Source organism: Danio rerio, chromosome 11 (genome assembly GCF_052040795.2).
Source record: "Danio rerio strain M-AB ecotype USA chromosome 11, GRCz13ab, whole genome shotgun sequence".
Taxonomy (NCBI): Eukaryota; Metazoa; Chordata; class Actinopteri; order Cypriniformes; family Danionidae; genus Danio; species Danio rerio.
In genome coordinates, this window is record NC_141031.1 from 38,893,595 (window position 1) to 38,919,407 (window position 25,813).

General features: G+C 35.3%; 1 protein-coding gene across 50 annotated transcripts in view; it reads right to left on the minus strand.

Moving 5' to 3' along the window:
* Nucleotides 1-23,847, minus strand: part of itpr1b (inositol 1,4,5-trisphosphate receptor, type 1b) — a 246,205-nt gene extending 222,358 nt beyond the window's left edge. For all 50 annotated transcript variants that reach the window (XR_015502790.1, XR_015502791.1, XR_015502786.1 and 47 more), the window contains exons 1-3: nt 23,664-23,847; nt 13,704-13,817; nt 4,487-4,557 (exon numbers count right to left, since the gene is read on the minus strand). Coding sequence is in view for 44 of the 50 variants with exons in the window: in XM_087274003.1 (XP_087130129.1) it covers nt 4,487-4,557; nt 13,704-13,795 (163 nt within the window). In the remaining 6 variants the exon portion in view is untranslated. The remainder of the gene's footprint in view (nt 1-4,486; nt 4,558-13,703; nt 13,818-23,663) is intronic.
* Between the last annotated feature and the right edge of the window lie 1,966 nt (nt 23,848-25,813).

Below are 25,813 nucleotides of genomic sequence, written 5' to 3' on the forward strand. Positions count from 1 at the left end.
ATGTTAACTGTTTATTAGCACTTATGAAGTATGACCTTACTTTACATACTTAATCCTACCCAAAGCCTTCACCCAACTACTAACTTCCTAACCGTAAGTTCACACCGAAAGCGGCGAGAGCATCAAAGTAGCCTGAAGTCATTCATTTTCAATGAGAGCCAGTTGCGATAAGCAGCGAGGAATAGCGTGTCTTCGCCGGCGTGGGCGTCGAGGAGAGTTGAAATCAAGTCAAATTTATGGTAATATGCTATGATGTGGTTCACCAGCAAGCAATCAGAATGAAGAAGTCCACCGCTTGACTGGAGTCCAGAGAACACAGACCTGTGAACTTTGGTTCCAACCACAGTTATTCCCAAGGGTTTGATTATTGCGGTTTGATCATTGCGGTTGATTTTCGATGATTTACACTGTTTTCTTACAGAAACGCGTATTAAGTAAGTTACTGGTGAGTTACTGATGTGCATTAATGTTGAATATATTTATCTTTAAAAACGCGGGAATCTCACGGGACAGTACAAAACAGTATTGCTGCTTCAGAATATTTCAGACATATGAACACATTGGATAATTAAGTGGAGCAAAGCCACACCACATGCAACTTGATCTTCCATTGTTAAATGAATTTGATAAGAAGTGCAAAGTAGCGAATTTTGACACTCTTGCCGCCGGAGCTGAAGGCAGACAGCGTTATCGTCAGGGCAGCCAGAGCGACCTTGGAGGCTTTCGGTGTGAACGCACAGCACTATTAATAAGAATCTAACAAGTGGTTTAATGAGCTAAAAGTCTTAGTTAATGGTTTGTTAATAGTGTGACTTGTACATTAAAATAAAGTGTGACCAAAACCCTTTTATTTTTCCAAAATTCCTTTTTTCCAGTTTAAATTCATCCATTTTACCTGCTTTTTTTTCTTCTCCATTTTAATGTCTGAGTAATCAAAATGCATTCATAATTCATTTAAATCCTGACATTTTCACTTTTAAATTTTGTTACATTCACATTTTGTTAGAGTAAAAAACTCTTACAAAATGGACTGTATCATTTAAAACAGCTTCAATACAGAATGTCATCCAAAAAAATGACATTTAGGTGGTCATCGCAGTTGATCTTTTACACCCAGTTGATTAAATGTCAACCGAAATTGCTAAATAAATCATATAAAAATTATTAGGGTACTGCTCTGTGTTAAATTTAAAATGATATATATATATATATATATATATATATATATATATATATATATATATATATATATATTTTTTTTTTTTTTTTTTTTTTTTTTTTTTAGTTTTTAAGTTTTTAAAGTCTCTCGGATGATCTCCATGGCATAACTGTTTCAGCTTTGAATCAATGTTTATAGAGATAGAGTAATTAGTTACTTACTAATGATATTTCATCACATAAACAGGGAAAATGTATGTCTGTCATTTGATTTGTCATGTAAATAAACCACAGCAAAGAACAGGCATTTGAAAATTAATTAAAATCGGTTTAAAAATTGTTTGACGATCCGTGTTATACATAAAATTGAGATTTTATATCTGCTTTCTGGGATTCCATCAATGATTTGTACATTGCGTAAATAAAGGGCCCGATATTATTCATATATAAACAACAAAAGATAAAACTAAAAGTGCCTTATGTTTAAGTAAGACATTCGTTTTGTTTTCTTCTGTAAACTACTCGTGACATTTTTCCAAGTTATATTATATTATTATTTACAAAATAACAAAAAAGATTCTGTTTAGAATAAATACAATAAAAATATCACAATATCAATTCATTTTGCACACAGAGTATAGTTACAAAATGTACATGTGATCATTCATTCATTCATTCATTCATTCATTTTCCTTCGACGTAGTCTCTGATTTATCAGAAGTCGCCACAGTGGAATGAACCGCCAACTACTCCAGTGTATGTTTTATGCAGGGTATGCCCTTTCAGCTGCAACCCAGTACTGGGAAACACCCATACACACTCACACACACTCATACATTTATTCATTCATGCATTTTCTTCTCAGCTTAGTCCCTTTATTAATCTGGGGTCACCACAGCGGAATGAACCGCCAACCATCCAGCATATGTTTTACGCAGCAGATGCCCTTCCAGCTGCAAACCATCACTGGGAAACATCCATGCACACTCATTCACACACATACACTACGGACAATTTAGCTTCCCCAATTCACCTACAACATGTCCTTTGACTGTTGGGGGAACCGGAGCACCCGGAGGAAACAGGGAGAACATGCAAACTCCACACAGAAATCCCAACTCAAACCAAATCAAATCACTTTTATTGTCACGTCAACAGCAGCACGTGTGGTATGATGAGTGAAAAGCTTAGGTGCTGGCTCCAGACAGTACAAAATACAGATAGTGCAAATACAATGACAATGGGAAATTGACAGCGATATGTGCAATGAATAGGTGTCCATATAGTTGTAGGACCCAGTCGAGGCTCGAACCAGTGACCTTTTTGCTGTGAGGCAAACATGCTACCCACTGCGCCACCGCATCGCCCACAAACACACATTACAGCTAACTTAGTTCACCCAATTCACGTATAGCGCATGTCTTTGGACTGCGGGGGTAACCGGAGCACCCGGAGGAAACCCACGTGAACACTGGAGAACATACAGACTCCACACAGCAATGCCAACTGGCCCAACCGTGACTCGACTAGGCTTGCTGTGAGGTGACAGTGCTAACCACTGAGCCACCGTGCCACCCACTGTCAATTTAAACCTTCTTAATAAATGCTCCGGCTGTTAAAAGAGCAAGACAACAAGACAGCACACTGTATTGCTGCAATGTGACAGCTTCTGATTAAAGCAACATAGGAACAGAAGGGGCCCAGAGGATTCTCCCAGCACTTCCCAAAGGACAAGGTTAGTAACATGATCTGACAGCTTTAATTTTTGAGGAAAGAATCAGAGTCTCTTGAGCATCGCACACTCTGTCACAACTTCATTCTTAATAACTGTCATTTTTACCTCCAGCAGCCACACCTGAACCAGCTGATCAAGGTATTCAAGTTCACCAAAAAAATGACAGAAATGCGTGTTACAATCGAAACTAAACTCTGCATGTGCTTTCTCTCATGTATCATATTTTGTGGTATCACTTTATAATAACTCCTCACGATAAATAATTTATTAAGCATTAGCAAATAGTGAATTCATTACCTGTTAAGCATTAACTCTAAATTATTAATCGTTAGTAAGCAGTTTATAACTGCAGCTACAAATGCTGTTTTCTTGACTTACAAACATATTTCAAATGTGCTTAATAATTGTATTTTCATACTTAGTTATTGATTTATTTTTCATTACTGAATTAAGTATCGCATTATTTACAAACCATTTGTATTTAAGAGTAGTTGAGGGTTTTTAGGATCATTCAGAATGAGTTAGTAAATTATTAAAAAACTATTAAGGTACACTTAATAGGCCTGTTCAATTATTTTCTGGTTCTTTCTACCAGTAGTATTTATGCTACAATTAAAAACAAAAAGAAGCTCAATCAAGCACATCATTTATTGCATGGATTGCGCAACAACTAGTGCTGTCAAATGACTAATCGTGACTATTTACATACAAAGTAAAAGTTTGTGTTTACATAATATTTTTGTAGGTAACTGTTGGGGTAAAAAAAAGTATTCATTGATGCATCAGGATTCTTTCTCTATTGATTTTAAATTGATTCTTCAAAGTTCAGAATCGATTCTATATTCAAATTAGATTGCAACAGTACAGGCCTACATGGACATGACCTAGAAAAAAATAAAAAATTAAATAAAATAAAAAGTAAAATTAAATGAAACTAATTAATACAAAATAAAATAATATTAAATAAAACAAAACAAAATAGATTAAATTAAAAAGTAAAATTCAATAAAATAAAATGAAAAAAATTAAATTAAATTTACAAAATAAATTGTATTAAACAAATTAATAAAAAAATAAAATAAAATATTATTAAATTTAATTTAATTTAATTCAATATTATGCAGATCCTAATTGCTGGTTAAAGTGTCGGGCTTAGTGCTGGAGATTATTTTCAGGTGCTGTGTAATATCATTGTGCCTGCTGCATGGTATGACAGCAAACTCCTTGATTATTACACCAGAATGGTAGTATAGTTATATAGGCCTAGAAAATAGCTTTTAATTTCTCATTGGTTATAGTACATGATGTAACTACAAAAAAAATTATAAATAATGTTTTGAATGAAATGCTAATGGTCTAATCCGATTCAATGAGCTATGCTAAGCTATGCTAAAAAAAATTCCCACCTGACACAGAGATCAGCTAAATGGATTTAAAAATGCCGAACTATTTCACAATAAGATTCCATAAAAGAAGCATATATTTCACCCCCCAAAAAGTGTAGTATTGCTTTAAATTAAAGCTAAAAGGGCTATTTTCCACTGAAAGCTTTAAAACACCTCAAAGTCAGCAAGTGCATAAACGCGGCCTTACCTCGAAACTTCTTAGGAGGGTTGTTCAGGTCTCCAGATTCAGGTTGTACCACACAGCGGTCGTCCACCAGACTGTAGACAAGTGAGACATGAGTCAGATAACTTCAATGGAGGAAATATGTTGACTAGCTCTATTTTTGTACCTCTTTTTCTTGCTTTTTCTGCACTGATTTTGAGGGGGTTAGACTTTAACAGAACTCAGAGTACTAGAGTGCTATTTGTAGATGATTACATGATTAAATAAGCCACGACATTTAAAGAAATATGTAATCAAAAAGAGTTATTCTGGCAAGCAGAAAGGTTAGCATACCCATTCAAATTAGGGGAAAAAATCTATTTATTTACTATTTATTATGTTAATAATGCAAGATATTATTATATCTTATCTTACCAGATATCTTATCTGGAAAGTGGAAAAAGAAATTTAATTAAATTATACAGGCATTCATGAATAATAAAAAAAAATATTTATACAGATTTAAAAGGTATGCGTGTGTATATATAAACAAAATGAGTTTTTTTTTCTCCAATTTAGAAATATTTTTATGAACATGTTTCTCCTAAATTAAAATGCTATCACATGTAAAGTATTGAAGTATTAATATACAGGAAATATTTGACAGTGAAATGATGAACAAACATAGAGATCTTTCTGTTTCCTGAAAGGTTTATCTGCTTGAATGTATATGAGCCACAGTGTTAGCTTTTTACGCTTCATATGACCCAGTGTCAATTTACCTTGATCAAATCATCTAATGATAATAAACTGACACCACAATTAGCTTATTATTACTTTTCCTGGTTCTCAGTAAGCCGGAATGAGTTACTAAAAAGGTGAACTCTTACAAAGAAGATGAAAGCAGTGGAAGCAATGTGTCTTAAAATACCAAATAAAAGAAACTTTATTCTTCATTTGTCAAAAATTCATCTACATTTTGTAAGTGAAAATCTGAGCAAGAGTCCGCTCATATAGCCCTATATGTTCCTGGCTGCACATCAAAATCTAAGCTGCAAGCCTGAACTGGAATTTTTGGCATCACAGTACATGTGTAAAATGTACATGCACATTCTGACATTCAAATGAAACCAACACACCATTTAAAGGCCTGAAATGCACGTGCAAATACATTTTGTGGACATTATTAGCAGTATTTGTCATATATTAAACGGAACAGAAAAGCATTTTGCGTATCATTGGTGTATCAGAATGAACCAAATTTACCTAAATATATTCACATGCATCACAGATACAGCAGCAGGGATAATAAGTATTAAACACGTCACCATTTTTCTCTTTGGAAAAACATATTTCCAAAGGTGCCGTTGACTTGAAATTTAGTGACAACCTAAGGAAAACAAATCTAATTAGTTTACTAATTAAGTTATGCATAATAAAATGAAATGATGCAGGAAAACGTATTGAACACATGAAGAAATGGAGGTGTAGAAAGGCAGTGAAAGCCCAGACAGCAGCTGAAATCTTTCTGTAATTTTTCAGCGACCCTATACTCTTCCTCATTGTAATTTAATATTAGCTGCTTCAGTTCAACATCTACATTAGCAGGATGATGAAGATGAAACCAGAGTGGACATTTTGAGCAAACTCTCAAATGGTTTCAGAGAAAGAAAATCAAGCTGTAGAAGGGCCCAGCCAATCACCTGACTTAAATCCAATAGAGCATACAAATTAAAGATCAGATTGACAGACCCACAGAACCATCAAAATTTTTACACTCTGTTTAAGTCTGTGAAAAACTCACACCCGAGCAATTCATGTGACTTTATTTTCCATATGAGAGGCGTCTTTAAGTCATCACCAAAAAAGCCTTTTATATCAAGTATGAAATACATTTCAGTAGTACTTTCTCACTGTTTCATTCCATTGTTACACAGAACCCATTTTTGCTTCATGTTTGTATTGTTTGGATTTTCTCCAAAATCTGGATCAGTTTCATGTCAACAGCTCCTTTAGAAATGTTATTCCCAGGAAAAAACATGTCGTGTTCAACACTTACTTCCAATGCTGTATATCGATTCAAACAGAAAATCTAAAGTATTTTAGCAGATCACTTTTTTTTAATCAAACATCTGAAATATATAGAAGTGCGCAAAACATACAACAATGTTCATTCATTCATTTTCTTGTCGACTTAGTCCCTTTATTAATCCGGGGTCACCACAACGGAATGAACCGCCAACTGGTATTTAAGAGTATGTAAGCTGACTTCAGTCAATATATCACTATACTTTGAAAAAAAACACAAATTTTACTTAGCAAATTTCACAAAGCATTTACTGTAATAAAGTCTATGAGAAGGTGGTTAAAAAGAGCCTATAATTCAGGTTATGAAAACTAAAAAATACCTGAATTGTTTTATTTAGGTTTAACATATTACAGCAATATCACACCCTCAAGACTGGAGTTTCCCTGAATATCAGTACATGATTGTGTGATTGCAAAATTTTATATTGACTTTAATATAGCAAAATTCAATATTGACTTCTTGTTTCAGCAAACATTTATTTATTTTCTTTTCGGCTTAGTCCCTTTATTAATCAGGGGTTGCCACAGCAGAATGAACCACCAACTTATCCAGCATATGTTTTACGCAGTGGACGCCCTTCCAGCTGCAACCCATCACTAAGAAACCCCCATACACTCTCATTCACACACATACACTACAGACAATTAAGCTTACCCACTTCACCCATAGCGTGGACTTGTGGGGGAAACCGGAGCACCCGGAGGAAACCCATGCAAACACGATGAGAACATGCAAACTCCACACAGAAACACCAACTGACCCAGCCCGGACTTGAACCAGTGACCTTTTTGCTGTGAGGCAACATTGCTAACCACTAAGCCAACCGTGCCACTTTCAGCAAACAAGAAGTTAAAATTGACATAGTCATACAACTGCAATCTTAGACACAGTCTTGCCTGTTTTGTTTATTTATTTTGTTTTTTCGGATTCACCAATGTCAGCTTTTTCCTAGTTTTCTCCACACAAAGTAACACTGTAATTTTTCCATCATGAATTAATCTGTTTTAAAATAAATGTGAATATTTTTAGTCATTGATTCAATGACCATTCTGTCCACTAAAGTGAACTCATGATCTAATACGGTCACTTGCAACGTTTATAAACGAATAATAATAATAACTAATTTTATTTGTAAATAGCGCCTTTCTAGACACACAAGGTCGCCTTATCACCAACAGCTTTACCAGAACAAATTAAAACAATTAATAAAAATAAATGATTAAACAAGCATTCCAAATGCATGCAAGTAGCTGCAGGTATAAACACATCGCATTATAAACTAACATGATAAAAAACATGATAAAAAATAATCAAAAGAAAAGCCTGCTTAAAAAGATGGGTCATTAGATGAGATTTAACCTCTTAAAGCCCAAGGTGTTGTTTTACATGTACTTTTTATTTATCTTTGCTATTTGGGCTTATTGGAACCTAATTATGACGTACTTTTAGAGAAAAATGATGTCCATAAATGTAGACTTGTGGTGCAAATTTACATAAAACACTTTTTCCTGACTGTTTTTTAATGCATATATACCATATACATTTTTTGAACATGTTTGACCTATCAGAGAGTAAAAACAACATTTTTTGCCCGTTTTGGACAATTAAAAATAGTGTTTGGGACATTTTATATGCTGCAAAACAGTTGCAGGATGACACTGTATGACAGACATACAGTGTCATCCTGCAACAGTCCAAAGACATCCGGTACAGGTGAATTGGGTAGGCTAAATTGTTCGTTGTGTATGAGTGTGTGAGTGAATGTGTGTGTGGATGTTTCCCAGAGATGGGTTGCAGCTGGAAGGGCATCTGCTGTGTAAAAACTTGCTGGATAAGTTGGCGGTTCATTCGGCTGTGGCGACCCCAGAATAATAAAGGGACAAAGCCGACAAGAAAATGAACGAATGAATGATTACAGCTATTAAAAATCCAAACAAAAATGTATTGATTCTTGCAAAGTTTAGTTTTAATCACAATGAGACACACCTGGGCTAGCTAATCAAGCTCATACAAGGCTTTCTAGAGACATCCTTGCAGGTGGGTTAAGGCAAGTTGGAGCTAAAATCTTCAGGACATCGGCCCTCCAGGACCGAGTTTGGACACCCCTGGCTTAGACCCTTATTCATCATGGGTCACCGCAGCAGAATGAACCGCCAACTATTCCAGCAAATGTTTTACGCAGCGCTCTTCCAGCCGCAACCCAGTACTAGGAAACACCCATACACTCTCACATTCACACACACACTCATTCACTACGACCAATTTTTTATCGCCAATTCACCTACAGCGCATGTCTTTGGACTGTGGGGGAAACCGGAGCTCCCGGAGGAAAACCACGCCAACATGGGAAGAACATGCATGTGGAGAAACCCCACACAGCAATGCCAACTGGCCCAGTTGGGACTCGAACCAGCGACCTTCTTGCTGTGAGGTGACAGTGCTAACCACTGAGCCACCATGCCCCCCACTGTTTGATTATTTGTTTAATCAATTACAATTGAATTGAAGTTGTATTATTAGTATTTTCTTATTATAATTTTTCATGTGGGGTCAGGATTTAAATTATTATGAATGATGTATATTATTACTCAATGTTAATTTCTGATGGTTTTTTTTGCACTAAAAACGTTCAATAAAAATATTATCTGATAAAATAAAATAAAATAAAATTAAATTAAATAAAATAGCAATCGCATTAGGGCTGCACGATTAATCGAAAAAAGATCTCGATCTCGATTCGACTTTACACACGATCTTAATTCAGCTTTTCTGTGGTTCAGCCGGTTATATTTTCAAGGTCATGAGAGAAGCAAGGCAGTCGCACAAGTCTTCACAGCAACACTGACACCTTCAAATGGCGTTACAAGTGCCACATACTGTTTTTATAAGGTATAATTCACCCAAAAATGTTATTTCTGTCTTCATGTAATGATGCATTCATGGACGTGAAATCACACGTGAGCTGACCGCGAGCTGTTTTTTTACTACCAAGAATGCGCGCGTGCACGCATGGCGCCTACTTTAGTGAACACTGCATAACTGCATAGGCTGTGAATAACAGGTAATGAAGTTGTAAATAATGTTCCGTTTGTTGCACAGAGCGATTGTTTGAGGGCCATGCGAGAGAGATTCGCATGCATGTTTTTTTTTTTTTCAGTGACAACAGCCATGAACCGCACTCGGAACTGAAAGTGAAAAATGTGCGCACATCATTTAAATAATCATATCGCATTTTAGAGCTACGATTACGACAAGCTTTTGATGTTTTTTTCTTTCATAGCAAACACAATGTGTTGTGCATGAAAATAAATGTTTACTGTGTCAGTATAACAACCCTAGCCTATATATACACTGTAAAAAATGGCCGTGATTTCAACAGTAAAAAACTGTAAAAATGCTACAGTACAAATCCGTAACCTGGTTAACTGTATGTTTCCTTAATATATACGACTAATAACCGTAAATTGACTTTCCCAGAATTCCCTGCATGGCACATCACTTTTTATGCATTTGGTTGACATTAATATGGATCTTTTTAGTTGTTTCCCCATCAGTTATGTACATTAGAGATTTATGTTACATCTAATGTTGATAAACAATGTTTATTTCATGACTTTAATTTTATGCGTGTTACCATACTGTTGTTTAGTAGCTGTGTGAATGACACTGAGCACCTTCTCTAAGCTGATACTCTTTTCTGCTAATGGGAAAAGTTGATTGTGATGAGCATTGGCTCATTATGTAACTTCCTCAAAACCACCTGCATGTGGGTGTGCTAACGTGTCTAACTGTGTAACAAAAGATGTGTAGATGTTGGTCATTCAACATACAGACATATTACCTCTATAAATTATTAAAATACGATAATTTACCGTAAAAATGAAAAATTACTTTTACGGTTTGTACTGTGTTTTTAACGGTAATGTACTGGCAACCACAGCTGCCATTTTTTTACCGTAAATTTTACGGATTTATTTTTTACAGTGTAATGTGGCATATAATGCAAGAAGGAATCTGATAATGACAAAATTAAAATTTTACCAGTGAAAACAAATGGTCTAATAATGTTGTCAATGACAGATGACAAGCACATGTCTTAAACATAATAAATCTACTTTATAATTATGAATAGTTATGCTCTGATGTCATCATTTTACTGTGAATTAACAAACAGGACAAACTGTAAGTCTGTTCAAGTCCACTATAATGACTATAGAAAATGTAGCATTTTAAGCAACAGTAGACCTACTTATAGGCCTAATATTACTATTGTTGTTCTACCATATGTTTGAGAATTAACAATAATAATAGGCTAATCATATTAACCTTTATTTTAAATTTTTACCGAATCGTGAAAAAATTCTGATCTTGATTTTAAGCAAAAAAATAATTTGTGATTCACATATTTGCCAGATTCGTGCAGCCCTAAATCCAATAGTTGGAACTTGGATGTCTACAACAAAAATCATGTCTAAAATTCTAAAATGCAAGTCTAGAATTGCTTATGCAAAAGAAAGTCATGAATAAGCGTGAATGCAAGGTCTTTATTTCCTTAGAGTGCTCTAAAAAGTCTTCAGAGGCTTTGAAACAAGAATATGCAAATGTACTACCAACAAGCCCATACTTAATTTGCATTCAGTGTTCATTCATTCACTAAATGTGACCCGACAGCTGATTTTCACACTCTCCAGTCATTAACGGACAGGTCTCAGGTCTGTTTGTACCTGAGCGAAGCAGCCATATGAACACCAAGACATCTATTTCTCATCACACCGCCACTGTGTGCCTCCCTGTGCCCAGCTGCAGGACAGGTGGCTCATTATCCCCTCCATGCTAAGGTCACTCTGTTGCGGGAACACAAACACTACACACTACAGTACAGTACACCAGCGTGGCTAAAAATAGTCCCAGCTCATGAAGATGCATGGCGGAGAACGTGATTACATGGCACAACAACTGCAAGATCTGTCAGCGTTGTGTTGTTCAAAGCTCTGCGTTTGATTTTGTTTCCATTGATGGGTGACGTTGGGTGGTGATGTGTGTGTGTGTGTGTGTGTGTGTGTGTGTGTGTGTGTGTGTGTGTGTGTGTGTTCACAAATGGGGCTGATTGCCAGGAGGTGGCAGGGTGTGATTAAGCAAAGACGGCACAATCTCATTTCCAGGGGAAGGACATTAAGAGGGCAGCGTCGAGACTTGGCTTCATTTCCGTGAGAAACACGAGAGCTGAATATTGTAAAGTGAACTGAGGAGTAGACATATGCCGATGTTTAAAAACTCAATATATTGTGACAATCAACATGAACAGAATTGATATGGACACTTCAGATTACAGTAATTAATCATTTATTATTGAAACTTTTTGAGTTGACTTTTTGAATGGTTTTCTAATGGGCACAAGCATTTTACATGCTGCCTAAGGATGCACCGATCCGGATACTGGGTTCGGATATAGGTTTGATACTGCATATTTTTGCTGGATCGTGTATTGGCCAGCTGATGCCAATCCAAATCCGATCTTGCACATGTGCTACATTCTGTGTAATATATAAGCCAACAGAAGCAATGAAGGTAGCCTATCAGGGCATTACATTAACACCCGCCAAATGCCTACTATATCCCACATGTTCTGAAGCCATTAGCTATTAGCTATAGTCAGGGCCACAAAGAATCTGTTTTTTGCTGTTTCTGCTGAGAATTTTGGAAAAAATCTGTGGATTTCAGCGGAATTATTTTGGGACTATCATAACTAAAACCTTAATTAGTGAAATAAAAAGTAATACCTTTTTAACTTTTATTTAATGTTTAAATTGCAAATCTAATTAGATTCACTTTATTTGGTAAACAAAGCAAGTCTCTCATATAATATATCTACTAAAAGATAGAAAATATTACTTTACAAACTGCATTGTACATAAATCAGATGAACATTTTCAAATTAGTCAATGATCATACTGTAATTAATTAAAAAACTGAATAAATTTAGATTTACACACATTTACTCAAGTAAGTAAACATAATTAATGATGGGCTAAAAATCTGCAGAAATCTTAATGTGGAGTACAAATTAATATTCAAATGCTTGAATTCATGTTCAGTTCAGCGCTTCCCGCCGCTGCGCCTGTCAATCATTCTCCATTCCTTCACAATTCAAATTGCTTGTCACGTTTATGACAACACAAAAAAACTTTCTCTATTTGTTCCTGCTAGTATAAATAATCAGTGGAGAAATGCATTTAGTTTTGGTATTAAATAGGTTCATTTTGACATGCAACATGGAGTTTATTGCCGTTTCTAAATCATGTTGCACTGTGTCTGTTAGATCAGCAGATCACATTCTTAACACTGGAGTAAAGGGTTACCTGCTCTTCACACAAAGTATGCCTACCTGAAATTTTAAATTAGAAAGGCTCAATAATACATTGGGCAGATCATTAAGCGATTCATTCACGCAACAGTTGCACAGATAGCTCCGTAAATTTAAAGGAAATTTTTTTTTTTTCATTATTATCCTTCAGACTGAGTTTATTCCTCCGAGGTGAATATTTTGTGCTGCGAATAGTTTGTAAATGAATCTTAAAAACACGACACTCGTATCTGAGTGCAAACTACATGAGACTTAAGCAGTCACACAGTACAGTGTGTTTACATAAGTAGAAAAAACATGAAAAAGTAACACATTGGAATGAAGTGTGCATCCTAACAGGCCTTAAAACACATTCAGAACACTTAAACAAATTCTATACTAAATTTTTAAGTGGTTGCACACCATTTATATGTGCTGAATTTAAACAAAATCAATTGATTAAAGTTCAACTTAATTTGTTTGTTTAAAGTTAGCCCATATTAATTGCTTGCAACAACTTACCTTTAAAAATGTGTAAATCCAACTAATCGTTTTTTTTTTCATTGCACAAAACAACTCTGCAGTAAATTGATATGCATTCTGTAATGTAGACTTAAAATTGCACATCCTCCAATGTATGTGAGAATACACATATTGCAATGTCAATGCTCAAACAAACAGCTCAATCCACAATATTACACAACCGCACATTTCTCCGTCACTTCCCTTTTCTAAGTTCTGAAGCCTCACTTTCTTCTTCCTCTTGTGCTCCTGTATTTTCACCAAGTTGTTTAAAAAGCATATGTGTTAATAGTGAAAGGTTTTCTTACCCCAATGTGCTGATAAATCCATTGGTGGAGCCCTCCGCATACAGGGAGCAGATGTCCCCGATGTGGAGGAAACTGGACATCTTGTCCGACATTTTGCTCCACTTTGTGGCGTGCCTGCGGACAAAACAAAAAACAGATTAAGATGTGATAAAATCCTTTCCACTTTCTTAGATTTATGCGTTGCAAATTTCAGGTTTGGGGATCTTCCATTCGAAAGTACTGAAACAAATCATTTTAAATAATAACGTTGTGCTGCAAACGATCCATATAATTGTGCTTTGTTTTGATATCATTGCACTTACTACTTTAATGTGAAATTAGTATCATAAGCATATCTGTGGCCAAAGTTTTCTTCCTCCTGATCATATCTGTTCTGATAATATATCGTGATTTTTGTTTTTATTTTTGCCCATTTATTTATGTTTTTGAATTGCATATGGAACCTTAATCTTTTTTCCAATAAATTTTAACCTTGAAAAGTTCAAAATAAGACTTTTATTATTAACATTTATAATGCATCAAAAATAAGGAGGTCGCTTTTTCGAGCCTCGGCTGAGTCAGTTGGCGTTTCTGTGTGGAGTTTGCATGTTCTCCCTGCGTTCGCGTGGGTTTCCTCTGAAAGCTCCAATTTCTCCAACAGTCCAAAAACATGTGGTACAGGTGAATTGGAAAAGCTAAATTGTCCGTAGTGTATGAGTGTGAATGAGTGTGTATGGATGTTTCTTAAAGATGGGTTGCAGCTGGAAGAGCATGCGCTGAGTAAAACATTTGCTGGATAAGTTGGCGGTTTGTTCCACTGTGGCGACTCTGGATTAATAAAGGGACTAAGCTAAAAAGAAAATGAATAAATTAATGAATGAATGCATTAAAAATACCAATCACAATGCATTAATTTACTGTAAAAATTTAGAAATTTCTTTTTCATCCCTACCATATTTTTAATGGTTAAATTCTAGCAACCACAGCTGCCGTTTTTTGTTTGTTGTTTTCATCAGTTTTACATTTTTCAATAATTACCAAACAACACAACAAAAATAAAAAAGAAATATATGAAATAGGCATAAAAATTTACAAAAGAAATTCACAAAAAAAAAAAAACTTTTAATTAAAAAATACATACCAATTATGAATGGTTTTAATGATAATACAAAGAGGCAGTGAATAGGGGCAGTGAACTTATGAAGCACCAGTGTTGTGGGAAACTTAGGGCTGGGCATTTATCTTTGTTTATAAAGTGGAAGGAACACGATATATGTCATGTTTCGAGATCTGTTTATCAATTGTACCCTTAAATCGTTCTCTGATCTAACGCAAGAGTTCAATATACCAAGACAGGAGCTTTATAAATATCTGCAAATTCGCCATTTGATAATTAGTCATGAAAAGAGAAGTCAACTATCCCTAAAGCTCTCCAACATAGAGGAGATTTTGGTGAATTCTGAATCTTTAAAAGGAAAGATCTCTGAGATGTATTCTGCACTATTAGAATATTACAAATCTTCACTGGATCAATTAAAAACGTGTGGCAAAGAGATTTGGAACATAATTTTGATGATGATCAGTGGAAGACTATATGCCAGAATACTCTCATTCCCCTTTAAAATAACAGAATATTTTAACAAAATTATACATTTATGCATAGGATGTATTTGACCCCACTTCGTTTGAGCAAAATGTACCTCAATGCATCATCCAGGTGTCACAGATGTAAAACCTAATCAGGATCAATCACGCATGTTCTTTTAGGAATGCAAAAAGCTAAAAGTTTTCTGGAAAGCAGTACAGGACATTACAGCCAAAGCTTTGCAACTTCCATTGGAAAACACACAAACACTATACCTCTTTGGAACAGAACTAAACAAGACACTTGATCTTACTTCTATAAAGAGAGTGTGCATTATTTCCTATCTAGGGAAAAAATGGATTTTGCTCAACTGGAACCAACAAAGGGCTCCAACATTTGAACTGTTCATACAACTCTTGAATGAAACAATGCTCTTGGAACAGTATCTATACTACTTAAGAAACAAAGAGGATGTCTTTCAAAAAAAAAGATGGATGCCTCTAATGAACATCTGACTCTCCGAACACCTCTGGTGTATTTTCATATGTGTGACTTTACTCAATCACAGCAGAACTTTATTTATGTATTACGATTTTTGTATGCTGATGGTATGTTTATTTATTTATTTATTTATTTTTTATGACTTTCGCTGCAATCCCTGTCTACTGATATTTTTGTCTTTGTCATTTGTTTATCTTTGTATGTATATTAAAACTAAAAAAAAAGAATAAAAAAAGAAGTAGGGCTGCACAATATATAGTTTCAGCATCGAAATCTCATTGTGATCATTCACAATAGTCATTTATAATTTATCACTAGATTAAAATCATTCGCAAGTGTTTTTTTGAGGCCTCTGATTGTATGATGATTTTAAAATGCATAAAGATGCAAGAAATTGTCCCATTCATAACTCTGAAAAATGAACAACGATTCATTTTATTGAATTATTTACACAACGAAGACTATGCAGCATTATTTTACATTTGATTATTCATTTACTGTATGCTCAATACAGTTAGGCTCATCGGAAAACAATAAAGTATTGTTTATTTAATTCATATTTTTTTCTTTATTGAGTTAATCTGTGCTTGTAGATGCAATGTTATGTATTTTTTATTTAACGTCATGTCAGCAACCCAAACTATTTTCATGGCAAGGACATTTCAATGATAGATATACAATTAAAAACAACAAAAAGATGAATACATAAATTATTTTTAGTGTTAATGCATGATAAGAATTCTAAGATTTTTCCTTTGTTAAAAATGTCATTAAAGGAGTTCATTTCATAAAAAAAGTCTTTTGGAATCATTAAAAGCAGGACAGTCCAGTAAAATATGTTTTACAGTAAGGGGAGTTATGCAGTATACAAACATTGAGTGGGGTCTTCATCTTTAAGTAAAAAGCTGTGGGTTAATCTTGTATGTTCAATACGACTTCTGATAAAAATCTAGTCTTAAAATGTCTTAAAATGTCTATTTGAGATTTTAGGTTAGATTTCATACAACTTATTATTTTTTAATGTATCCCACTTTTAATGCATCTGTTCACCACTTGCTTTAAAGCGTCTTTAGCAGCTACATCAGCTCGCTCATTTTCTGAAAGCCCAACATGTCCTAAAACCCAGCAAAAAATGATGTGATAAAACTGCTTTTGTAGATGGTGAACTTTGGTTAAAAAACTATCAATCAAAAGATGATCATTTTTTAAGGATTCCATCACTTGGAGGCATGGTTTCTCTCAAGGTTTTATAATCCTTCATTTTCACCAATTGGTGAAGTTTTTTGCTTGCCGCTGTCGTCACTGGCTTGAATGGTTCAGGACTTGTGGGGCTGCGTATAGATGGATTTGCTCAGTTTGAACTCCCAGCAGTGAATAATAAACCACACTGAACTAAAATAAACTGAACCTCAACACTGAAAACTGTCTGACACAGTTTCAATTTACTATACTCTTCTATGTGAAGCTGCTTTGACACAATCTACATTGTAAAAGCAATATAGACATAAAGATGAATTAAACTGGATTTGAAGTATGTAAAAATAATGGAGTTCCTTTGTTGGACATTTTCTATATATTCCAATGCTAAAAGTAAAGCACGGGCTACAGCTGTGAATATTGAGCATTCTTTAGGCAGACTGATTCCATAACATTGTTGTCCAGTCACCATTGCTACTGCTATGCCATTTTCTACCTTTGAACCATCTGTAAATATTAGTGAGGGTAGAGAATATTGGTTTCTAATATCTGGATATTGTTGCCTATATATATATTGGGATGACTTGCTCCATTCTTAAGATGTCCTATAAAACCATATTGCTAATGGGTTTCTTTCATTTCCAATGAGGCAGGGAGCTGAAGGGTGTTTGATTTAAAATGTTCAGGTTTAGGTTTTAGTCTTGTAAATGTGTGCTTATAAGCAAACCAAATGGTCTGGTGGCTTACTCTCATACAACTGCACAAACTGTGGGTTAAAAACTGCAGAATAAGCTGGGTTGTCTATGCTTGTTGATTGTTTATGATATTTTATGCAGATGCACTCCCCTACAGAATCATCCCGATCAGACTTAAATTAAATATATTTTTTATAAAATTTTTCCCCAATAGTTATTCAGGTCATCTAGTTATATTTGTATTCATAATTGCAATATATTTCACAGAATAAAAAAATATCGCAATGTTAGATTGTTCCAGTATTGTGCAGTCCTAATCAGAAGTAACATTCATAATTCACACAAAGCATTATGGGAACTGAAAAATGTGTATATATTTGTCCTTAATTTGTTGTATTTAGACATTACATGTAGGTTATCATTAGACATGGAGATAGCAAGACAATAATAGCATGAGGGCCATTGGGATGAATTGCAGAAAATGAGAATTTGCCATTTTGAGATGGCCTAGTTTTTGACAGCGCAAGCATGTAAATCCAAGGTCCTCGCGCTGTATGGGTGGATAATGAGAAACACTTTAGAAAACACTGCTGAAAGGACACTTCATTATGTGCACATTCTTCGCTATGTATTGTTTTGTATGTTTCTAAAGAGTCACTTAATGCAGCACATTGGTCTTCTGTAATAGCTGTAAAATCAGTATTCGATATTAAGTGCGTCCTTTAATGCAAAATAATGTGTTAGGGTCAATATGAGAGCCTTGAGTCTTGGTTATGCTATATGCAAAGATAAAGTTATTGATGTATTTTATGTAATGTTGTGTGCATGGCATAGCAGTATTACTGTGGAAAATCACTGCTGTTACCTGAAATTATACACCAATAACTGAAATAGAATAAAATATGAATGTAAATGTCACAGTGTAGGACTGAGAAATACACTGTGACTGTTACATACACACATTGCACCAATACACTAATATGCATACACTTTAAAACATGGCTGGCAAACAAATATGTATACACAGATCTGCGTAGTGCTGTCATGCATGCATGTTTATTTAATGCGATTATGTTTTTTGTCTACTGTCTAAGGGTTTTCACTGTGTTAATGTACAATTTCTGTACAAAACCAATTCAAACGTTAAAGCTGCAAGCAGTAATGAAAGGGACCTCGCACCTGGGCACTCCGCCACACAGTGGCCTTAAGGCTGATTTTACTTCTGCATCAACTGACGGCGTATGCTACGGCGCTGATGCATAGCCCTTCGCCGTGGCCGTCTGCGTCTCTGACGTGCACCTCTCAAAAAATGTAACTACACGTCGCAACGAAGTGTAGCACAAGCTCTGGGATTGGTCGGCTTGGTAGTGCTGACGAGTCTGGGTGGGAAAGAGAGCCGCGTGTATGGTGCGAGCCTGATGGAGTGATTGTTTACAAGTGTGGAGTCCCGTGATAGAGCTCCGAATTGAAAGTTTTGTTTTGTGTTTACCTCATAGTTAAAGTTGTTGCACGTCCGCCGGTTCCTGCCTCAAAATGAGCGAGTTTGAGCCACTTGTACATCCCGGAAGTGAAAAGGAAAAGCAAAACAGCAGCGAAGAAACTCGACACAGAGGAACATTTACACCTCACTGCCAACTAGCGTTTCGGAAGTGTTAATGCAGACAGAGACAGCGCGCAGAAGTATAAATGCACAGCTACGCGCGTTGCATGCGCCGTGGATTACGCCGGTCACTTGTCGCAGAAGTATAAACCAGGCTTTAGGATGACAGAGAACAGTGGACAGTAACAATTTAAACAAAACAAAAAAATCACCAATTTATGTCAAACTTCCTTATGTCAGAAGGTGGCGCTATGGCTGTAACTATAGCAGTGGATGGGGATGATTGGGAGGCCGTGATGGGTAAAGGCCAATGGAGGGAATTTGCCCAGGACACCGAGCTTACACGTCTCACTGGTTTAATGTCTCATTCGAAAGACGGCACTCACTGACAGTATAGTGTCCCTTTTACTTTACTGGGGCATTAGAACTCACACAAACCACAGAATGAGCGCCCTTGCTGGCTTCACTAATACCACTTCCAACAGCAACCTAGTTTTGGTCTTGGTCGCCAGGATCAGCCCTGCTTAGCTTCATGGTCGTGGGCTGCAGGGTGATGTGGCCATAATAATAATTAAATTGAATAATGATTATAATTTTTAGATACTACACATTAAAATACATATTTCCAGCTATATTCACACATCAAATTTTTTGTTTAATTAAATATGATTATATTTTATAGATATCATAAAATAAATTACATATTTTATGTGTCAGTTATAGCTATATACAATAAATAAACTCATTTAAATATGATTACATATTTTTAGTTACTATACAATAAAATACGTTACGTGTCAATTCCAGCTATATTTTAGCAACAAATGAATATGATTATACTTTTTTAGATGCATACTATAAAGTGCATAATTTACAGTTTGAGCAGAAAATACATATTTTTTTTTTTTTTTGATAGTATACCATTTTGTGTCAGTTCAAGCTAATCCACAGTGATCTTACTCTGAGTCAATGTTATAATCAGCTTGAGACGAAGCCTACAGTTCAATCAATGACAGACGTGAGCATCAATAAGAACAGACTGCACAGATGGTCAATATACATATATATTGTATATCAGAGTAATACAAACAAACACACTGTTGACACTGTTGAGATAATATCTGCCTTTATCTTAACAGGTGCTATTGGAAAAGAATGGAATAATGTTTTCTTTGCCTGATAATAAAGACAAATTAATATTTGAAAAGTAAACATGTACTACCTGTAAAAACCTCCATTAATAAAGCACATCATGGCCTTGTGTTAATAATGCAAATGTTTACTTTTTATTGCATGGCTTTCTATGAATTTGATAATGGCATTCAAACTTTATGAAAAATGACTGTAGTCAAAGGCAACTGTTTAACTGTCCGCTCATCCTGGAAACGGAGCTCTTTTGGCATAATAAAAGAATGCTCAGATCAATATTATAATGGCTTTTTATTTAGTTACTTGATAAGTAATGGGATAATCAAGTGATAAAATGAGAGATAAAAGTGAGATGACCTCATGGCTGTACATTATCCCTTACTTAGTGGCTGTATACTCTGAAATGACATAAGCGTATGAACTATAACGCATTAGAGGCCTATGATAACAATAACTGACTGCGGTTCATGTAAATTTGACACAATTATACATTATTTCCTATATAACAAATGCTTTAAAATTTTTCTTTATTATTCAGCCTTCACATGATCTGTCAAAAGGAAAAGAAGATTTTTTTTTTTAAATCCATATGTTTTTCCTACATTATGGATATCAGTGCCTACTAGTATTCAGCATTATTCAAAATACCTTTTTTCATGTTCAATAACAACAACAAATATCAAAGATTAATTACATTTTTATTTTTTGGGGTGAATTAGAGTTGTTGCTAGAAGGGATACAGCTGTGAATGTAGGTTAACAAGAATTATTTAGATTATTTCTTAAATTACCCATTAAATTGCATTTTATTAATGCCTACCCCAGCTCAAACATAAACCCAACCATCACAGTAACGTAAAAACAGTAATTATATCAAGTATTATTCAAATTATTTATTAAATTACCCATTAAATTGTATTTTATTAATGCCAACCCCTAGCCCAAACCTCAACACAACCATCAAAGTAATGGAAAAACAGTAATTATACATTGTATTATTTATATTATTTATTAAATTACCCATTAAATTGTATTTCAATAATGCCTACCCCCAGCCCAAACCTAAGCCCAACCATCACTGTAACGTAAAAACAGTAATTATACAAAGTATTATTTATATTATTTGTTAAATTACCCTATGAGTTGTATTTTATTAATGCCTACCCCAGCCCAAACCTCAAACATCACAGAAATATAAAAAGAAAAATGATACCAAGTATTATTTATATTATTTATTCAATTACCCCATTGAGATGTATTTTATTAATGCCTTCCCCCAGCCTAACCCTAAACCTCATAATAATGTAAAGATAATAATTATTGTTGTACAGCATCACAAAAAATATGCTATATTGAGGTGAGTATCCACAGCTGTATCCCTTCTTGACTTTATCGTGAACTAGCCCTTTAAACATATCTATCTATCTATCTATCTATCTATCTATCTATCTATCTATCTATCTATCTATCTATCTATCTATACAACCATAGTTTCAAACACCACAGATTTATGATGGGCAAACAAACATAATAAAACATCTAATTAGGATGGATGGCCAAAAAAACTGTCTGTCTTTCAATTTTATAAAAACTTGATAAAGTAAACATGAAAATGTTTACAAGGAAGATAAAAACAAGGAAGATTAAGTGAACTGGGAACATTTGTTCCAGCTGTGTCTTGCATACAGACTCATTGTGATTTTCCTGTCAAGTGAAAAGCATGGCATTAGTAAATCTTTTAGAAAGTTCCAAACAGAAATATTATGTAAATGTATATCTGAATTAACAGATGTATGTGGGCTGTCCCTGAAACACTGACTCCAGTTTATTATTTTACTGTGTGGGGTTTTTAACGTGGAGGCCTCACAACACACGTTTTTGATGGTTTTATATTGGCACATTCATTCAGTGACAACTTGTGACATGGTCCCTATATTGTTTACCATGGTACTTTGAATATTCAGTCATAGGCAAGTATGACTTGAAAACAACATTAGCACTATTTGTTTGACTGTATTGTACTTTGATAGTCATTTGTTGCTAATATGATCATTATTTAGAATTTGCAAAGAATACTTAGTGAAATTACTGAGGTAAAACACTTTTTTTTGCAGAGAAACTGTATGTGTTGAGGTAAAGTTGTTTTTTTATTCACACATGCACACTTTTTTCCCTAAAAACATAAATTCACAAAAATATTTTAAATTAAATTAGCAGCCAATGACTATCAAAGTTAGTCATTGTTCACTGTAAAATAAATAGTGCTAATGTTGCTTTCAAGTCTTACATGGGATATCAGACCGAATATTCAAAGTACCATGGTAAACAATATAAGAAGATTGAGAAAAAAGTTGGTTTTATATGTGCACATTCTGAATTTCTCCTCAATAATATAATTTCAGAAAAGTATCCTTGCCAAATTGTAAATAAGTAAATCATATTAGCAGCCAATGGCTATCAAGGTACAACACTGTTCACAGTTAAATAGTGCTAATGTTGTTTTGAAGTCAGCACCATGGTAAACAATATAGGGAGCATGTCACAAGCTGTCACTGAACGAATGAGCGAATATAAAACCAACTTTACCTCAGTTGTAGGGAGCAATGGGGCATGTCACAAGTTGTCACTGAACCAATGTGCTATTATAAAACTTTAACTCAATACTAAAAAATATAATATTATTAAGAAACTCTGAATTTGTGAATATAAAACCAACTTTACCTCAATACATACAGTTTCACTATAAGGAAAAATAAAGTGTTTCCCACTGAGAAATGCAACCCAGACGTGCGCTGGGATCAAACCTAAAAGCCTAATTCGACAGGTGATAATAAACCGCCAATCAGAATCCACCAGCCTCGAAGTGAACAATGCGTTTTTTACGAAACAAACTGCTTCAGTGCCTAAACTCCATTCCTGAAAGACACTATGAGCCTTAAACCTGACGCAGAATATTGTGTTTTCAGTGACTGTATCCGCTGAAGGCTGCTGTAGTCCACCTGCCGTGTCCTTCAGCAGCACTTCACAATGTTCCACTGAATTGTGTCCTAAATTCTAAAATTCTAAGAATGTGTTCCATTCTAAGCGCGTCCACATCAATCAAAGCATCGAACGCCGTCATTGATACACTGTAACCCGCTGTCAAACTTCCGTTCTGCTCTCACTGACAGGCGCATCAGTCAAACATCCACTGCCTGACGCTCGTGTCTCTCTTATCGCAGTACAGTAACAGCAAGAGTTCAACAAGAACTTTACCTTCTTCAGAAGGAGACCGTGTCGGGAACACAGCGCTGGCGATGGGGGTCAGCGGCAGAACTGCTCCGGCCGGGATTCCTCGTATAATTCCATGATATGTCAAAGTCCCCCAATTGAAAATCGCGGCGTCTAGTTGCCAGTTGGATTTTGTCCGCACTTGTCCGCTTTCTCACCACCTCCACATGAGCCGCAAAGCTCCGCCCCCTGCCTGAACGCGCATCAGGAGTGAGAGGTGATGATGGGTAATGGAGTTCTGTGTGATAGATAGATAGATAGATAGATAGATAGATAGATAGATAGATAGATAGATAGATAGATAGATAGATAGATAGATAGATAGATAGATAGATAGATAGATAGATAGATAGATAGATAGATAGATAGATAGATAGATAGATAGATAGATAGATAGATAGGCAGGCAGGCAGGCAGGCAGGCAGGCAGGCAGACAGACAGACAGACAGACAGACAGACAGACAGACAGACAGACAGATAGATAGATAGATAGATAGATAGATAGATTGTGTGAAACCCTCTACATTTTTAAAGCATTAACAAATGTACAACAAACAACAAATGTAAATGTACTGTCAAAAACAAGCATGTTCTTAATCTTTAAAGTGAAAGTGTTGCTTTAAATGGAATTAGGGGAGGAGCTTACAAGGTCAGGAGGTCACTGACTGTCAAAAACAGAAGCTGTTCCCTGTAGACTGAAGTGTGGAGTTTTTTCTTACAATATTTAAGAAAACTTTAATTAATTGAGTCTTTTCATTGTCTTGGCTGTGTAATTAAACATGAGGTTTCAGAAGCCATGCTTAGCATGTTATGGCAGATGCCATCAGATGATGGCTTACCATAAAGAATCCAGCCGTACAGGTTTGCATCAGGTTAAACAGGTGCCGTGAAGCTCTACTACCATGTGATTCTACTTCTGTCCTTCAATTCTACTCTTCATATGCACTTTTAAAAGTCTGACCCACAAATCAAGTTGGTGATCTACTTCTTTCGTTCTTTTTTTGCATTTGGCCTATTAAAAACATTCCTCATGTTCATCTGATGAACTGGAACACATTTTTGATGTACTTTGGCACTGTTTTTTTATCCCATGATAGATGCTTCTATTTTTAATCTGCTCTGGGTTGTTTATGAAATACGCTAATCACAAATGCAAATGCACTTTAAAACAGGTTGATAAAGGCGAGAAGTTGCTGCAGCTGTTATTGTATTAATCTTAATAATTGGTCATTTAGGGTGGCACGGTGGTGCAGCGGATAGCACTTACACCTCACAGCAAGAAGGTCGCAGGTTCAAGTTCCGGCTGGGTCAGTTGGCTTTTCTGTGTGGAGTTTGCATGGTCTCCCCGTGTTCACGTGGGTTTCGTTTAGATGCTCTGGAAACATGCGCTATAGGTGAATTGAGTAAACTAAATTGCCTGTAGTGTGTGTATGTCTTGGTCCTCCACGTTGGGGGTTGAGCGTTGGGCTAACAACCCACCTCATAAAAATTAGCTTCGGTAAGTAAGTAATGGGTCATTTAATTTTATTAACGCAGGTAAGTTGTTACAGGTTATTTACAATAAAAATTAACTATATTTTTTGCTGTGAAATAATGAACGTGTAATACAGTCTACATTTTTCATCAAATAAAATGCGCTTTTACTCGATTTTTTTTCTGAGCTAACAACACGAAATCACTATGCAGAGATCATGCATTTTAGCCACAAAATACTAAAATGCCTCTGTGCTTCAAAAGTTTATATTTAACCCATATGTCATTACATTTTTATTGATGTAATATATATTAAAATTTTCTATGATCGAATTTTTACGTCTTTATAAACAGTTCAGATTAATTTTTTTGTTTGTTTTATACATATTTTATTCAGAATGAGAGTTGATAATTATTTCACCCATATTTGGACTTAAGGTGTTTGGGGCGGTACGGTGGCTCTGTGGTTCGCACTGTTGCCTCACAAAAAGAAGTTTGCTGGTTTGAGTCCCGACTGGGCTAGTTGGCATTTCTGTGTGGAGTTTTCATGTTCTCCCCTTGTTGTTAGGTTTCCCCGCGTGTTCCGGTTTCCCCCATAGTCCAAAGACATGCGCTATAGGTGAATTGAATAAACTAAATTGGCCGTAGTGTTTGTGTCTGAA